We start from the raw sequence: 18,045 nt of genomic DNA, 5'->3' as shown, positions 1-18,045 counted from the left end.
CTCCACCTTCAGGGCCTCATCACCTCCCAAAGCCCTCACCTCCTAATACCACCCCATTTGACATTAGGATTTCAACAAATGAATTTTGGGGGTGTCACAAATATTCAGACCACGGCAGCTTGTTTCTTTATTGCAGATAATACAGTTCATTCAGAGGTTTCAAAATGTGCTTGAAGACAGAGATGCAGAATTATGCAACATCTTTTCAACATATATGACTATGGAACACTTTTATCAAAAGACTGACATTACACAGGGACATCAGTTAAGGGGTCATTGCTTTAAGTGTCTTCACATTTGTGACATTTTATTTCTTCTTTGAAATAGTCCTGTGAGGTATAGAAGAACAAGGTCACACTTTTCAAATAAAAATGTTGCTAATAAATAATTAAAACTAATATATCAAGTATTAATCGAATATACAAGATGTCAGTTACTATTCTAGTCACCGTAGGGATAGAAGCAAAATGTACATCTTAGTTCTTGCTCTATTTGAAGAGATAGGGCAAACAAGAAAAAAAGAACCATAAAATGGTACTTTCTTTTTATCCAACAATATTTTTATACGTGGTTTATTACATCATGGTATCTGATGTTGCCTGATTACTGAAAATGAAGCACATGGAAGGTAAATTATTCACTGAAGTTATAAGCAGGTCAGTTCTGGACCTTACATTAACACTTGAGCTTTATAAATTCTAAAAGAAAATCACGGGCTTCCCTGGTGGCGCAGTGGTTAAGCATCTGCCTGCCAATGCAAGGGACATGGGTTCGAGCCCTGGCCTGGGAAGATCCCACATGCCGTGGAGCAACTAAGCCTGTGCGCTACAACTACTGAGCCTGAGCTCTAGAGCCTGCAAGCCACAACTACTGAGCCCACGTGCCACAACTACTGAAGCCCGCACACCTAGAGTCCGTGCTCCACAACGAGAAGCCACGACAATGAGAAGCCCGCGCACCGCAACGAAGAGTAGCCCCCACTCACCACAACTAAAGAAAGCTTGTGCACAGCAATGAAGAACCAACACAGTCAAAAATAAATAAATAAATAAATTTATTTAAAAAAAAAGAAAATCACTAACTGGTATGATGTCTATCCTATAAAGAAAAGAAAGGATAACTAGATCCCCCAATAATTAGTCAGCAATATCAGTGCACCAACACTGGGGTATTGGGGTATGAATCCAACCTCGTGATCTTCTAAAAATGACCATTCAAAAGTCCCTGGGAAATCACCAGACTCCTTTAGAGGGATCTAGCTAGAACTCTCTGTGTTTCTATCATAATATTTTATTGATCAAGGTTGACAAAGTACAACATTACCCTTCATTTCTAAAGAGAGACACAAGGTCCTTGGTTTTGTTATTTAAGAAGTGTGTCCTCACCAAATGAACCTACCTACGAAACAGAAACAGACTCACAGACATAGAGAACAGACCTGTGGTTGCCAAGGGTAGGGGGTGGGGGAGGGATGGAGTGGGAGTTTTGGGTGAGCAGATGCAAACCATTATACACAGAAGAGATAAACAACAAGGTCCCACTGTATAGCACAGGGAACTGTATTCAATATCCTGTGATAAACCATAATGGAAAAGAATATAAAAAAGAACGTGTGTGTGTGTGTGTATATATATATATATGTCAATCACTTTGTTATACAGCAGAAATTAACACATTGTAAATCATCTATACTTCAATTTAAAAAAAAAAGAAGTGTGTCCTCTAAAGTTAACATTATCTTCAGTCTTAACAAAAGATTATTACAAGGGCTTCTAACAATGGGGAACTTACACTAGGGAACTTACACTAGAAAACTTGGCCAGCGTGTATTAATGAGAGATAAATTCTTCTGTCACATAATTTTTTAAAGACAGCATATTTGCTTTGGTTGGAGGTTTTGGCATTCTCCCCTAATGGCCTCTCTACTGCATGTTACCTTATTAACATTAATCTGTTTTGAGAATTGGCAAAAAGCTGCTATATCATATTACTTCAAGTGGTTCTATGGTACTACAAACATAAACTGGGGACCAAAGAAACAATAAAAATATTCACCTATGTTAAGAGACTTATTATTCATAATGGTCAGAAATTCTGAATTCTACATATAATACAAGGTGGAATTTCAATTAACACTTTAATATTATGATGACAGCATTCACAGCTCAACACGTAACTAATGGGATAACTCTGGGTGTCGCTCTCTAAAATTCAGTGTTCACAGATGTTTAAAAAAAGAGAGAGAGAGAGAGAGAGAGAGAGAACAAATTACCTGCCTCACTGGGGTGAAAGAAATGAGAACTGAATATGTTCCAAGGATCACTGGTCCCTTCAGGGAGCCAGTTCCAAATTAGTTGGGGAAACGCTTAACACTACACTGAATACTACACTTAATACTATACCTTCCCCATGCCCCCAGGAGATTGGTATAAGCATTAACATACTCCAGGCTCTGTGAAGCTCTGCTGTAATGAAATTTATTAACTTTCCATAACCGAGTGTTTCTCCAATCTACTTGTTCCCAAAACGATTCTGCTTTTTCAGCACCTACTGGTACTCCCTCAGGAACCAGTGCTCCTCAGAACACACTTGAGGGTGATGCCTCATAAAAACAAAAGGATGAATTTTAATGACCTCCAGGAATAAAAGTTTTGAACTTAATGCTGTTATTCTTTCTGATTATAAGCAACGCACACACTAAGACACCCTTGCCAAGCTGGAGGTAGCTGCAGAGCTCAAGTACCGACCGTGTAACAGTGATGAGTTTGTTCGGACAGCAAACTGGATGCATTTCGTGATGCTACCTATACAGAATGAGGTAAAGCTCTCTGGAGTGTGCGTTTAAAGTTTTTCTTTTAGAATTGGTTGTGAATTCACATGCCTCAGTTGGTTTTCCTTGTAACTGAAAATACGTTTTTTACAAGGCAACGAACCAACCTGCAATCTATGTGTTAGTGAAGCTAACCAGTCCAGACGGACCCTGGCCTCAGAAGGATCAGGCTACAGCTGTGTTAGATGGTGGCAACAAAGGGAAGTAAGTTAAAAATCAAAGGATTCTCCTAAAAGATGGCACAAATGAAACTACCTATGAAACAGAAATCGACTCACAGACATAGAGAAAAGACGTGTGGTTGCCAAGGCAGGGGGCGGGGAAGAGGGTGGGAGACGGAAGGACTGGAAGTTTGGGATTAGCAGATGCAAACTAGTATGTACAGAATGGATGGACAACAAGGTCCTGCTGTATAGCGCAGGGAACTATGTTCAACATCCTGTAATCAACCATAATGGAAAATAAGATGAAAAAGGATGTATAGATATAAAACTGAGTCACCTTGCTGTATACCAGAAACTAACACAACATTGTAAATCAACTATACTTCAATTAAAAATAAATTTTTTTTAAAAGGGGAAAAAATCAAATGATTCTCTTAGAAAGACTCTGCTTCACATAAAGTAAATGAAGATTTGAACCCTGTCAAAAAAAATGTAAATAATTCTAGGGAAAAAGTCTTTCGGAGCTGCCAATATGATATGCCCAAGTTCAATGGACAACTCCTTACTCCTCCATTTTTAAGATTTAGTATCGTTATTATGTTTTACTTCAGAGACACAATCTTGGAAGTCAAAGCTAATAACAGAAAATAAGAAAAAACTGAAAAGAAGTTGGCAGAAAAGAAGCCAAGGATTTGGGCACACTCTACCTGAACAGGAACCAGCCACAGCTCACTGATACAGGGTGGATGACACAAAACACAGCACTGGCAATGAGAGAAGGTCTGTAACTTGCAATTGGAGTCACAGGCAGAAATAGCATCTTCATCTAAGTGAAGCACGGAAAAGATTTGGTTCTTCCCCTTTCTGGGTGTATACACAGGCCTGATCATCCCAGTAACATCTAAGGCCACTAATATAAAGGAAAACACAGTTATAAACTGCTCTGTTCCTACACTAATTCTGATATCTGCTGCTTATGTCACATCATCCCCTAAACAACAACTATCACGGAAAGAGACTGATAATCCAGACTTAGCTTTACAGAAGTCTGTGCTCCCACACCAGTAACATATAAGGTTTTGAGTGAATAAAATTGTTCATGTTTCTCAAAATGTGATCCATGGACCATCTATGTCTAGAACTGCTGGAGAGTTTGTTAAAAGTGCTTCCCCTGGGCACCCCCCCCACCAAGACCTACCAAATCACACACTCTGGGGCAGGGCTTTGGATTCTCCAGTGGAATAAACTGTCAGGTAACTTTCAGGCCCACTAGAGAACTAAAAGAATATTGCACTGAATTCTGATGTCAATTACTGATGTGGAGAACTTGGAAGCTTCACAGAAAAGTCTGAAAACAGTGAAACACTTTCCAAAGTAAGACAAAAAACAAGTTCTTCTGGGGTGGTGGGGAAGTATGTTAAAAAATAAATAAATAAAACTGGTGACAATGATTACTTGGAAATTTAATTTTAAAACATTATGAGATATAAACATATAAAACTCAGTGTTTTAGATCATATAAAAGATCAGCCAATTCATCAACATCCCTGCCTTTAACAAATCCTGAGCTCGGAGTAGATGCTATCTGTGCTGTTCGTTTGAGCTGTCTACACTGCATCTCCCTTTCCCTTCTTCCTGGATGCCAAGCCCCACTCACACCCTTGCACTGTTTAGGTCTCCATCTCAAGCTTGCTCTCTGTCGTATCAGTGGGCCTGGGATGTCTGAGTGTGAAGGAAGACGTAGACTGTGGTCCTAGAAAGTATTGTCAGTCAGCATCATCTTCTTCCCTAGAGATGCTTAGGACCATGACTTCTTAGTCAAAGCTGATTTAAGTATCATCCTGCTTAGGAGCAAAAGCTCAGAGTGGCTGGTTCCTGAGTGCCCTCCTGGCCTAATCATTCTGGCTTTTCCAAGATACATGTGGCTTTAGGGAGTTGGGACCAAGAACTGTCTTGGCCCATCTCTGTGATCTGCAGTAAGATCTTTATGTCTTTCAGTTAGCCAATTCCTTACCGCAAATCCACTGCCTGAGAACTACAGAGGATGTATTAAGGTCTTATTTTGAGTTCTCCATCTGTCAAATCTTGTTTCTGGTACAGGGCAATGATAAATAAAAGAATACATATATAATATATACATGATCATTATGATGTGTATATAATACGTATTAAGAGAGAGAATTCCAGGATAATTTTCTGTGACAAAAACCAGGATAGATCGATGTGTTCAGTCAATACCAAACTACAGAGATGGGGTCTTTTCACAGTCCAGTCAGAGAGGTGCAAATAAGATCATGATAAAAACTAAACATTAACTAAATTCTGAATGTAAGCCATCTACCAGAAGTCACATCTTAAAAAATACAAAATGATTAACTTAGAGCAGGGTTCTCAAGGCGGTGGTCTCAGAACCTGCATCATCTGGGAACTTGTTAGAAACGCACATTATCAACTCCCCTGGCCAACCCCCCAAAACCTACTAATCAGGGAGCCGCCCTGGGTGGGCTCCAAAAATCTGTTTTAAAAAGACCTGAGGGGCTTCCCTGGTGGCGCAGTGGTTGAGAGTCCGCCTGCTGATGCAGGGGACTCGGGTTCGTGCCCCGGTCCGGGAGGATCCCACATGCCGCGGAGCGGCTGGGCCCGTGAGCCATGGCCGCTGAGCCTGCGCGTCCGGAGCCTGTGCTCCGCAACGGGAGAGGCCACAACGGTGAGAGGTCCGCGTACCGCAAAAAAAAAAAAAAAAAGTCCTGAGGGTGACTCCGATGCATGCTGAAGTTTGAGAACCACTGGCTCAGAACTCAAGGCCGCTTGCCTGGACTTTATATTGTAAGGTTAGAGCTGAAGGAAACGGGAGGAGTTTGTGATCTATGAGGCGCAATTTAAAGAGGAACAAAAAGAGCTCTGCCTGCCCCCGCAACTGGCCCAAGAAATGGCTCGATTTCTTACAATCAGAGCAACTTCTTTCAGTTAAGACACTGTCACTAAAAAGCCACCATGCCCATTAATACGCCAACACTTATTTATCTTGCCCTCAGCTGTCACTTGACAGAGCCTGGATATGAAGGAAAGCACAATGGGACACACCATACGTCAGGTCAGGTTCAAAGTGCAGCAAGGGGAGGAGAAGTCCCAAGCCCTCATCCAAAGGGATGAAAGACAGCCCAGGTGGAGCCCTACAGTGAGGGGACTCTGGAGAGGCCATGATGCTTTCAGCACAGAGACAGGGATGCTCTAAGAAACACTTTGTCATCATTACCATCTTGAGCAGCACTTAACCATCAGTTAGTTGAGGAGATGATCTCCCCTGGCTTCTCAGGACAGAGCAGTGTCTACACTGGGAAGGTAGCTGTTTGCCACTGATTAGTAGTCTACACTCATTTTATACATATATGTGACTCATATCCAAACTAAATGTGGAATAATACCAATTTGGGCCTCTTTTCCATACCCCCTCGTTAGAGCACCAGCAATTTCCAAAGATGAAATCTACAAATTCAGACCCTGACAATTGCAAGCACCAGCAGGCAGAACTTAAGATAGCCTTAATACGTCTTTACAGCGTCCTTACATGCTTCACTTACAGAGCACGTAAATAAGATATTTTACTAACACGTACGTCAAAAGTTTGGTATGAAGTTTCAAAAATTCTGTTAAAGTACTTAATGACTACAACAGTATTTGAAAGCACATGATTTTGTGTTCCACAAACAAAAACAACATTACAACCTCTATTTTCTCATAACACCATTATCATACGCTCTGCATGTTAACATTTTTATTACACGTGATATTTCTCAAAGGCTTTCTACATGCCTTTTAAAAATTCAATTGAGGCTAAAACTCAACCCAAGCTGGTTTTTAAAAATTATGACCAAGACATGACTTAAAATATAAGATGGAGATGGTGGCAATTAAAGTTTATGCTCAAGTTACCACAAGAAAGGCAGAAGTCATTGATTCCTTGAAGTATTTCTTTTATAGGTAGTAAATGTCCATGGACAACAGTCCCACTTTGTGTTGTTCCACCCGTTTACAGGTGACATTTTAACCTCTAACCAACCATAGCAAGACAATTCAAAATGAAGGTTGACACTTTGTCCTTTAACTAGTTCCAAAGTACTGCAGGGGTTTTACTGCCTGATGTTACACCATATGTGCAAACTCCAGACACAGCAGGCATGTTTAAGCAGGATGCCTCTGTACTTTGCCATTATCCTGTTTCCTGCTGTTCTGGAGCAATCGTAACTTTAGCTAAACATAACCTTTCTGGGTGAATCATTTTTAGTAGAAGAATCTGTCTTATAGCAGAGCGCCCTGCACTTTGACTGTATTTCGGAAGCATGGCCATTGATGGAATTCATAGAACCCAGTGGTTTGGTATTTTGCAGTCTTTATGAAACCCACCCATTTTATGAAAACTTTCATAAAATAAAATTATTTACCACTTTTTTATGAATAAAAACTCAAAGAATTATGAAACGAACAACAGGAGTAATTCTTTCTAAAGCATTTTTTTGGTCAACTGGTCTATCACTAAATGGTAATGTTTAATGGCAGATTTTTCAAAACCTTTTCCGTAATTCAAGTTATTTTTTAATTCTAAAATGACTACTATCTTGGGTAATGGGATGTATTTACTTACTCGGGCCCTCAAAAGGTTCGAATCAGAAAAGTCCTCTTAGGTTTTACATTCAGAATTATTTTCTGCCAGGATTTGAGAAATGCTAATAATAACCTATATCCTCAGCTCAATGTCAGTAACTCTTACCAAACCAGAGTTCATGAAAAGCATATACTAAGGAAAAAACAGTCCTTTAAAAAGTATACATATATGTATAACTGATTCACTTTGTTATAAAGCAGAAACTAATACACCATTGTGAAGCAATTATACTCCAATAAAGCTGTAAAAAAAAAAAAGTATACATAACTTCCCCAATAGCCTTTCCCCTTGAGTTTTATGTAAAGTAGAACATTTAGCTCTTTATAATTCCCTCAAATCTATAAATCTCACCAGTCTCAGATTTACTTCCTGTTGCCTTCCTTCATTATACGTTTAAAGGTAATCAATAAAAACTGATTTCCCTTTGTAAGCACTTTCCTGTTCTGCCAGAAATAACAGTAGTCCCTGCCCTAAAATGAAGAAGAAAAGGAAAAGGAATATTTACCAGAAGAGGAGAAAAAGAAACCGCCCCAGCATTTTTCCTGAGCCAAGTGAAACACAAACAGCAAATCAAGTTTATTCTTAAAGAAAAAAAACCTTTAAAATATTCCTGGCCTTAGTCCTATTCTTCAAATCTGTGGTATCAACAAGTTTTTAACTCTGGGTTTGTATTTCCACTCTCTACAAAAACCTCATTATACTTCCTAATAGCTTTACTGTACTGTCTTTCTGTAGGAATCCAAACATCACACGCAAGACTTGTGCTCAATGCTGAACAGTGAAGCAGTAGAGGAAGGATAGTTAAGCCCCCCAGCTTGCCTCCTAGGGCAGAGTGGGATGCAAAACCAGTGGGAAAAAACAGATGAGAACAAAGTTACGTCTGGTAAGGAAATCAAGAACTGCAAACAATGTATCTCTGACCCAGAAACGCAAAACTTTCAGCCACTTGAATTTTTAGCACAAGAATTTTCTGAGTCAAAACGTTACTTGAAGGTTTTATATTAAATCATCTGAAATCATCTGTTGGGGTTTCTCCAATATAGACTCTACTCCAGAACTCTCCATTTTTAATGTTTTTTCTTCTCCTGCATTTCTCAGCAAAGACCATGAGAAAACACCCAACAAAAGAGCAACAGATTTACTTTGTAATGAAGTTACGAATACATTTTATACGTTTTCCTGGCTTCCTGTTTTCTTGAACTCTGTACTATCTACAGAGGTTGTCCTATTTCACCAAGGCAGATTATAAATCACACAAGTTCAGCCCGTCAGGTTGAAAAATGGAGTTGAAAGGCACAGCAGAAAATACATGAAGTATAATTAAAACCATATGACCAGAGATACTGAAGCAATACTTGTTGGAGGCAACCCAAGTAAAAATCAAACCTTTTCTAGTGTTAGTGAGACTGGCCAGTCCCTTTGAAACAAACACACATCACTTGCTAAATACTCTTTTTTTTTTCTCCTTCACAGCAAAAGCACCGGGAGAAGTTCAGCCCTAACAAGGTAACGAAGCCTATCTTTGTGGCATAGTTAAATTCATAGTTGTTAATGTAAAACTGATCTCTCATTTAAAACAGTAATCATTTATTTAGAAATAGAGTTTAAGATGGGCAGGGCAATATTTTACATCCACCAAAAAGGATTAAAGGCTTATGAGGACAATGTTGAATCAAAAATCTTTTCTACTTTTCTATGAAGTTTTCATCTCTTAAGGCCTGAGGATTCCAAAAAGACACAGATACTGTACTTGCTCGTTGTTGATCATAAACAGCCAGCAGCTATAAAATCCAAACTGTCTCCTGGACCACATTATAAACAACCTAGACACTACTGCCTCACAGACGCGGTACTGAGCAGGCCAATGATGTACATGTTTAAGGATGTACAGAAATTAAGAGCTCTTGAAGTTGTAAAGCATCTTTGACTTTGGCAATCTGTCCCCAGAGCCTATGTCCCCTGAGCGTTCCAAGGGTCAATTACCATAATCTCAGTAGATAACTAGAATACAACTTTCAATATTGCTTTGGGGTTCCAGTAAACAAGGTAAGTTTAGTGAAGTCAACTTACCCCCCAGAAACTGAATTCCTCCAGCCACTCTTCCCACTGTCCGGGAGATGAGCTCCGACACACAGCAGCCCATGAGGGCGGTGAGCGCCACAAGCAGGAGGAGGCCACAGCCCAGGCCTGTCACGATGGTAGAAATCCTCCATTCTGCGCTGGGGATGCCCTGGAAGGAGGCGTAGCGCCCACATTCCTCCACCATCACCATCATCTGCCGACTCTCATCGTGCACGGGATACGAGCACCTCCGGAAAGTACCGAAGGACACAGGCTTGCCCAGCTGAGATCCCCAGAGCCAGTAAGGCATGAAGAACCCCACGCAGGAGGTGGCAGCACAAAGAAAGGAGAGCAAAGCCCAGATGACCCCGGTGCAAGTCAGACTGGATGCCATCTTTCACCAGACGGGGCAAAGAGGACCCAAAGTAACTGTTCTGGGTCTGCAGGAGGGAGTGAAGGTGTGAAACCACCGGGGACAGTTCTGTGATGGGAGAGTGTCTATTAACGGAACAGATCTTCAGTCTTACTGGGCATCAACTTCCCATCCTGTGCAGTAAGGAAGATGGTCCCTGGTAAAACCATAAGAAATATTGAAAGTTAAATGTTTTTAGAGACGCGATTAACACCGATTCAGTTGGTCCACAACTTTCAATTAATAAACAAAGATGCCTCCATAGTTCAAAAGTGAGAAGAATCCCTTCTCTCTGTAAACTTCTCCGTAATTCAAATGTTGTCAGACTGGCTCAAACCTTCCTTTTGTCTTTATCTCCTATAAATGTCCCCAAATTAACTCATGCAATTAAAGAAATGCATGACTTCGACTTGCCAAGCCAGTGAATTCATTTCATATACTCACATTAAAAGTAATGTAGCATATTTACCGGCAGTAAACATAATTCCGAATGTTATAATATAATGAACCATACCGTCGTTTGTTCAGTTGGCTTGCAAGTTCATGCTCATAACTTGTCGCAACTTCTCTGTGTCCCTTTAGGTGCATTAACACTCTGCACGAGCCCGAACAAAATAATTAGGATCACTTTCACAATTACAGACTGCCCAGGCATACAGAATGGATGGGACCGCTAGGCGTCCCCAGTCCTCATTCAGTAGCGTTTGTGAATGCCTTCAATCTCAACTGTCTTCTAGTGTCAACGAAAGAAAGCCTGTGTACGACTTACTTTCATACCTGCAATTTTGATTCACGGCCTCCAATTAAATTATTGGAACCATCTCTACTGCTGAACGAGTGTCAGTGTCTAATCTGAAAAAGAATCCATACCTGCCAGGACTCTACAGGGAACCCCAGTCATTCTAGAGATTCCACGTGCATTCACTTCCATACCTCCCTCCCTCTCAGAAAGAGTTCCAGAACCACTTCCCACACTTTTCAGAGAGAATGCAGAAGCCCAGAGCCACGCACCCCAGTTCCATCCCCAGGACTCTTTTAACTCCAGCTTAATGTCACCCACCCACCCCCTCCTTTCCCAACCCTCGCCCCTGCCCTTTCCTTCCCACCCACTACCCCATTTCCACCCCAGTGTGTCACTCCAGGGGAGCTCCGGCTACTTTTTTTTTTATTTTTTTATCTTGTCAACTGCGGTCAGCATCAGCATTAGCGGCTGAAGTTGGTCTGCTGGGCCCTGAGGCTGGGGAAGACGGGTGGCACGGTGAGGTGGGGTGGAGACCGCCCTCACCTCGCGCTGGGGCAAGGCGCCCCGGGGTTAGCCAGCCCCCGGCAAAGGCCCTCCCCACCCCACCCCGAAGACACACAGGGATCCCTCAACCCTCAAAGCGGGAGAGGGGCGTTTTCCAGCCGGCCCCGCGCGGAGGGAGCGGATGAGGATGGGCAGGCAGCACCCCCCTGAGGCAGACGCCAGCAGCGGGCGCGGCGGGCAGGGAGAGCCGGCCGGCAGCCCAGCTCAGGAAGTCCGGAGCCCGGGAGCAGCCCAACTCCGGCGTCCGGAGAGAAAGGAGCGGAGCCCGCGCCCCGGGGCAGCCCTGCGCGGGACTCACATGGCTGGCGGGCGGCGGCCACCTTTTCTCCCGGCGCCGGGGCGCCCTCACAACTTGCTGTCTCTCCCGGGCGGAGCATCCACGGCACGCAACACCGTCCTTCCCTCTTCGCCGCGGTCCCTAACAGCCGCGGAGCCCCCGGGCCCGACGCGGGAGGGAGAGCAGGGGCCGGCAGCAGGCGGAAGGCTCCGGGAGGACGCGCGGCGCCGCCGCCCGTGCAGCCCCGCTCCCCGCGGCTCTCAGGAGGCGGCTCGGGCGGAGCGCTGTGGCCGCGCGCGGGGCGCCGTGGCTCGCGGGCGGAGAGGCGGATCTGCCTTTGGCAGGCGAGGCACGCAGCGCCTCCTCCCCTCCGCCGCCCGGCCCTCTTCTCTCTCCTGTCCCCTCCCCTCGCGCCCGCCGGGACCCAGAGCGGACGCGGCGAGGGCGCGGCGCGCCAAGGAGGGGACCCTCCCGGCACGCGGGGCGGGGCGGGGCGGTGGGCGCGGCCGCCGAGCGCCGGGGTCTCCTCCCACCCGCTGGGCGGCTGTCTGGGCTCCTCCAGCCCCGAGCCCTCTCCCGCCCTCCTGGCCCCGCGACTCCTTCCAACGCGAGAGTGGCGGAGGCAGAGAGACCGAGAAGTAGGGGCGAAAGTTGCTTGTCCTCTCGGGTGCTCTCCAGGGGCCTGGAAGATGAAACACGCTCCCTGTTCGCTTTTCGGGGGTCTGGTATTTGGGGTTTAAGCTCCGGTTTCCGACCGCCTTTAGGACGGAGATGGAAAGGAGCGCCTTAGAGACTGGGCGCAGTGACCCTTTTGAGCTTTCAGGAGCTCTTGGCACGTGGTCACTTTGGAAGGGGGTGAACAAGGCCAGTGTGGGCGTGGGAATGAGAGGCGAGAGCGGAGAGCCCGAGGCTCAGGGATTCCGTCAGGCAGCCGCCTTTCCAGCCAAGCCAGGGAGAAAGCAGGGGGAGATGACAGCGAGCCTCCCCCAAGAAACATCCTCTTCGGGAACCTCTCAATGCATTTCTCCCTGTCTGTCCCCCTCTCTCCTCTTTCTCTCTCTGTCTCTCTCTCGTTCTCCCCCTCTCCTCTCTCTTCCCCTCCCCCCTTTCTCTTCCATCCCTCCGTCCAATCAATCTTGCAGTCAATACCGCCATTGAATTTCTTTACTGAGAAACACGGATTCTGATTTCCCCTCTGGACTTAAGGTCTATTTTTTTTTTTTTTTTTTTTTTTTTTTTTGCTTGTCATTAGCGCTAACCTCTCTGGAAGTTTAGAGCTACATTCAGTAGACTGTGGGTCTCTGCTGAAGACGGTATTTTAAGAATCCTGCCATCTGGGAATAGCAGTTTGTGAAGTAGCTACTTCCTCAGTACAGTTTGTGCTTTTTCAAAGCAGTTGAAAGTTAATAACTGGGTAGGTATATATTTCATAGTAAATTTTCAAATTGTACCCTTTTAATTAGCCATGGTGGAGTACTTTTTTTTTTTAATTACAGCTGGAGATGTGCGTTATTTCATTATTATTTTGAAAGGCTTTGTGTAATTAGTTCCAACCCTTTATGAGGTCATAGACCTTTTTAAGAATATGGTGAAACTGATAAGCCTCCCAGAAAAAGAAAAAAATGCACAATAGTATCAAGTTTTCTCACAGTGGTTCTCAAGGGAGAGAAGAAGGGAGAGTATGACCCCTCCCAGGGGATAATAGGCAAGGTCTGGAGATATTTTTGATTATCATGAACTAGCATCTGGTGGGCAGAGGTCAGGGATGCTGCTAAACACCCTACAAGGCACAGGACAGACCCCCAGAATTATCCAGCCCCAAATATCGGTAGTTCTGAGGTTGAGAAAACCTGTTTCAATAAAATGTCAGATGGTTCCCTGTTCTCCTGCATCCCATCCGTGATCAGAATCCCTGATCAAATGCTCTGATTTAAGTTATTTTTGACTTGTACAAGTCACTGATTAATGAGTTCAGTGACTGTGTAATAATGATTGGCCTGACTTTCTGTTATGTATCATGACCTAGTTATTACACAGAGCCTTCCGATCTGTATCAGGTATAGGTAGAAGGTGTGACTCCATAAAGACAAAATAATGAGAGTGAGATTTGGACTCACCCTCCACACACCCACTGTGGATATTGGTCTAGGACACTTTCTCAATTTGGAGTTTGAAGCACCGAGATGGCTGGCTGAGATTTAAGTCCTGGCTGTGTCTCAGTCCCTACACTAAGTCTTCTTAATAGACTATTTTATCTAGTCCTCAAAATAAAAGCGGAAAAATATGAAGGAGGTACAATTATTACTTTACAGAGACGTTAAGTAATATGCCTGAGACCTTACAGCTAAAAGGTGGACTTCAAAAAAAATCTCATTGTCTGCATTCTATTAAACAGAGTAAATGCTATTGAAGAGATTCTGCCTAAGATGAAGACGAAGATAGAGGAGGAGGCTGGTTGTTTTCTTTTCTAATCTATCGGGAAGCAGTATCAATTACTCATGAAAGCATAGTGTATTACATACTAGGACTCAAATTTCTCACTTAGAGGAGTGAATTTGGACAAGCGGTACCCTTTCTGGGCCTAAGTTCTCTCATTTGTAAAAAGAGGTTGGAAATAGATGATTCCACCTCATGACTTCTAGCATCATGATTATATAGATACTGTTATATTTGAAAAGAAGTTTAGGCTCATTTAATTTTGTTCAAGTATATAATTTTACAGATGAGGAAGCAGAGGCTCAAAATCCTTCCTGTGTCTTAACCAGAGCTGAGCCTCGAATCCATGTATCCTGATCTCTCATTTCATTCCACCATGTAATTATCTTCCCAAACTACTGAGTCATCTGAGTTACTCCTTGAGTTCTTGTCTGCATACTTCGTAGGCAAAATGCATTATACTATTTTTTAAAACCTTTGCATTAAATTTGCACCTTCAAAAGGATCTTTAAATTACTTCCCAGCCAGAAATTCTCACATAGCAAATGCTGCTTATACCTCTTATTCCAGATTTGAGTTTCTAGCATCTTTGGATGGTAGTCCCGTTAAGTCATAAGATGAGATCATGAATGTAAAAATATGTGGAAAGCTATAAAGCATCTATGACAATACTCTTGGTTAGCTACCAAATATTAATTCCCAATCCCTCTTTCTTATTCACTAGATACTTTTGGTAGCCACATGACCCTGTTCTAAACAACGAATCAGCTGAGGAGTCCTCTAGGGAAGACTGTATTCTCTGATTAAAGAAGGAGGCATGAGAGAACAGTTCTCTCACCATCTTGGCCACCTTTTGGACACATTATTGAAAAATAAAATGCTTAGAGTTGTGGCAGCCTTTTTGTAATTACGAGGAAAATCACAGAAATAAATCCTAGCACCCTAAGATTGTGGAGCTACTCACCTCCTTTTGAATTTTTTAGAAGTAAATTATAGACTGTAAGTAGATTTAAGTCATTGTCATTTAAATTTTCTGCTTTTTAGTATCTGAAAGCATTTCTAATTGATAAAGCACTGTACAGATAAGACATTTGCTCAATGATGAAAAAAACACACATTAGTCAACATTGTATCCCAGTGCTTGGCAATAGAAGATAGATACTCAATAATTTGAACGTTAACTGAGGGAATTCATAAACAAATGAATATTATTGTGATTGTTTTCCTGTTCTAGTGTGGCCTACAGAGTGGGTATTTAACTTTTAAACAGAGAAAGTGTGCTATGTGCAATTAGGGAAGGAGTATGATAGTGAAATATAGGAAACACCATGGAATCAATCACTGCTGACCATCGGGGATTGGTTGAAAAGGGGCTTCTTCAGTTCACATATGTGGCAATCACTATAGTTTGGCTGATACAGTGTCCTTTCCCAACCCTCTTCTCCCATACCTTTCTCTCCAATCGAAGCAGTGAACGCTAAAATCTCCATTTCCCAGCTGGTCTTGAAATTTGAGGGGCATGTGACAGCGCTAGCCAATGAGAGGAAAGTGGAGGGATGCTGGTCCCATCACATCCACATCCTCTTTCTTCAACGTTAGAAAATGGATGTGGTACACTCTGTAGCACAGCAGGCACCTTTCAACCATGAGGTGAAAAGCATTAGGACAAAGCCCACATGCTAAGAATGATGGAGTAAAATGGTGAGTCTGGATCCATGGTATCTTCTTTAGGCCGCTACATTATTCTCAGACTTCCCTTAGGTGAGACCAATAACCCTTAGCTGTTTAAATCTGTAATTAGCAATAAATAAATACCTGCTAGACTATTCAAACTAACTGTTCTCTTGCAGTCCAAGACCTAGCAACACAGTTAAGTGGATTTGAGCATGGACGCTAAGCAGAGCAGAGAAGAGAGAGGGCAGGACAATGTCAAGGGAGAATTCATTCTCCAGCAACCGGTGGCTGCAGTAGGCATTCCTCATCTATAGCATGTATTAGAGAAGATGGACCCTCCTTACAACTTGGCAATAGAAACAGGAATAGCTATGAAGACAGTTGATAAATGTTGATAAAATGTCTCCCCTTAAAGTCTTAACTTTGAGAAATTCAAGGAGACTGAAATGCTAAGCATTATAAATGGCCAGATACAAGGAGGTACACCTCAAAGACAGACCAGCAAGAGAGAGATGCAGGAAGATGTAAGATGCAGTGGATAACGAAAGGAGAGACTCCATATAGAGCCAAGGAAGAGAGATTTTCCTTAATTATTCCTGGCTGGGGAGTTTATCAGTTTATTATCAGAATGGATCATTTGTTCCTCGACAGATGCTGGGAGATACCCCAAGAAATGTTCCACTAGCTAAAAAAACTATAATCAGATTTTTCAGCACAGAAACAGCAAACAGTTAAAATAAGTAGAGACCACGGTAAGTTCTTCCTTTTTGCCATTTCCTTCCTTCCTAAACTACCCCTTCCCTTCATGAATGCCTTCTTAAAACAGATTTAACGAGGTATTGCTATGGTGTCCATCTTATTTGTAGCGAAAAAACAAAATCTCATGGGACAAGTGATCTTTCAGATTTCCTGGTCTCCGTTTCAAGTAGTCTCTGGATGAGATCATGGATTGCTTTTAGGATGCTTATTCTTCCATTTGTATACATACATTTACCACAGCTATCCTAACATCCTGTTTAAGTAAGGTTGCCTATTTCATTTTCTAGGATAGAAATAGGATAGGATAGGATGTGTTTGACAGACTCAAGACCCCTCTTCCCTGTGGAAATTGCATATGTCTCGTTATGTACAAATTCTAAACATAGTGATTTGTATGACTATATTCCCCAGGAGCTCTCATGGAAATAAGATGCAAACAGTCTGTGGCCTGCTCCCAGAGGTGCTGTCTGCATTATTCATTTAAAGTTTGTGAATTACTTTGGAAGTATAAACTGCCATATAATTTCTCTATGTTATTCTTTTATGAATTAAAGTAGCATACAAATTTTAAATCAATAACTTATTCACAAGAAGAAAAAAATGTGAAGTGTTAAATCACATTTAACACAGCAAACACTTCACATTAAACCATCAAAATGAGAGATGTCCATAATATATATATTTTTGCTACATGGCCCAGTATGCATTTTAAAGCAGTGCATAATTATGTTTAATACTGAATCAGTGTTATGCTTTTGCTACTTTTAAATTATGCTTCTTTTTGCTTCTAGTATCAAAAGTCATCTCAGGCTTTTTCAGTGTTACAACCATGTTGTCTGATTTTTTAAAATTTTCTCAGAATATGTAGAAAGAGGAATATAACAATCTCCATAGAACAGATAAAAATTTTGTGTAGCGGCATGGACATATATACACTACCAAACGTAAGGTAGATAGCTAGTGGGAAGCAGCCGCATAGCACAGGGAGATCAGCTCGGTGCTTTGTGACCGCCTGGAGGGGTGGGATAGGGAGGGTGGGAGGGAGACGCAAAAGGGAGGGGATATGGGAACATATGTATACATATAACTGATTAAATTTGTGATAAAGCAAAAAATAAAAAAAAAAAAAAAAGATGGCAAAAAAAAAAAAAAAAAAAAAATTTTGTGTATATGTAGATAATAATATTTTCCACCAGTGTCATAACTTCTGAGAGAATTCACAAAGATTTGTACTACAGTATTTTAAAAATCTTAAATCCCACCCTCCTTCACCAAAATAAGATGCATTGCAAGGATTGAATATACTAATACAACAGTCTAACAGAAGAAAGTCAAACTTAAATGCTGAATTTGGTATTACAATACTAAGAGGGGTTAACAAACACTGATTTTTCTAAAGTAAATAATTTCATATTACAGCCATTGTGAAACGGCAGAGGGGAAATGCGTCTTCCCCAGTTCCC

General features: G+C 42.2%; 1 protein-coding gene across 1 annotated transcript in view; it reads right to left on the bottom strand.

Annotated features, from left to right (window-relative positions):
- Positions 1-11,855, bottom strand: part of LHFPL6 (LHFPL tetraspan subfamily member 6) — a gene marked incomplete at its 3' end in the record, with an annotated part of 193,649 nt that extends 181,794 nt beyond the window's left edge. The window contains exons 1-2 of the mRNA XM_079721688.1: positions 11,735-11,855; positions 9,728-10,287 (exon numbers count right to left, since the gene is read on the bottom strand). Of these exons, the coding sequence (XP_079577814.1) occupies positions 9,728-10,112 (385 nt within the window). The 5' untranslated portion in view covers positions 10,113-10,287; positions 11,735-11,855. The remainder of the gene's footprint in view (positions 1-9,727; positions 10,288-11,734) is intronic.
- Between the last annotated feature and the right edge of the window lie 6,190 nt (positions 11,856-18,045).

Source organism: Hyperoodon ampullatus, assembly GCF_949752795.1.
Source record: "Hyperoodon ampullatus genome assembly, chromosome: 16".
NCBI lineage: Eukaryota > Metazoa > Chordata > Mammalia > Artiodactyla > Ziphiidae > Hyperoodon > Hyperoodon ampullatus.
This window is presented reverse-complemented; position numbering and strand designations above follow the sequence as displayed.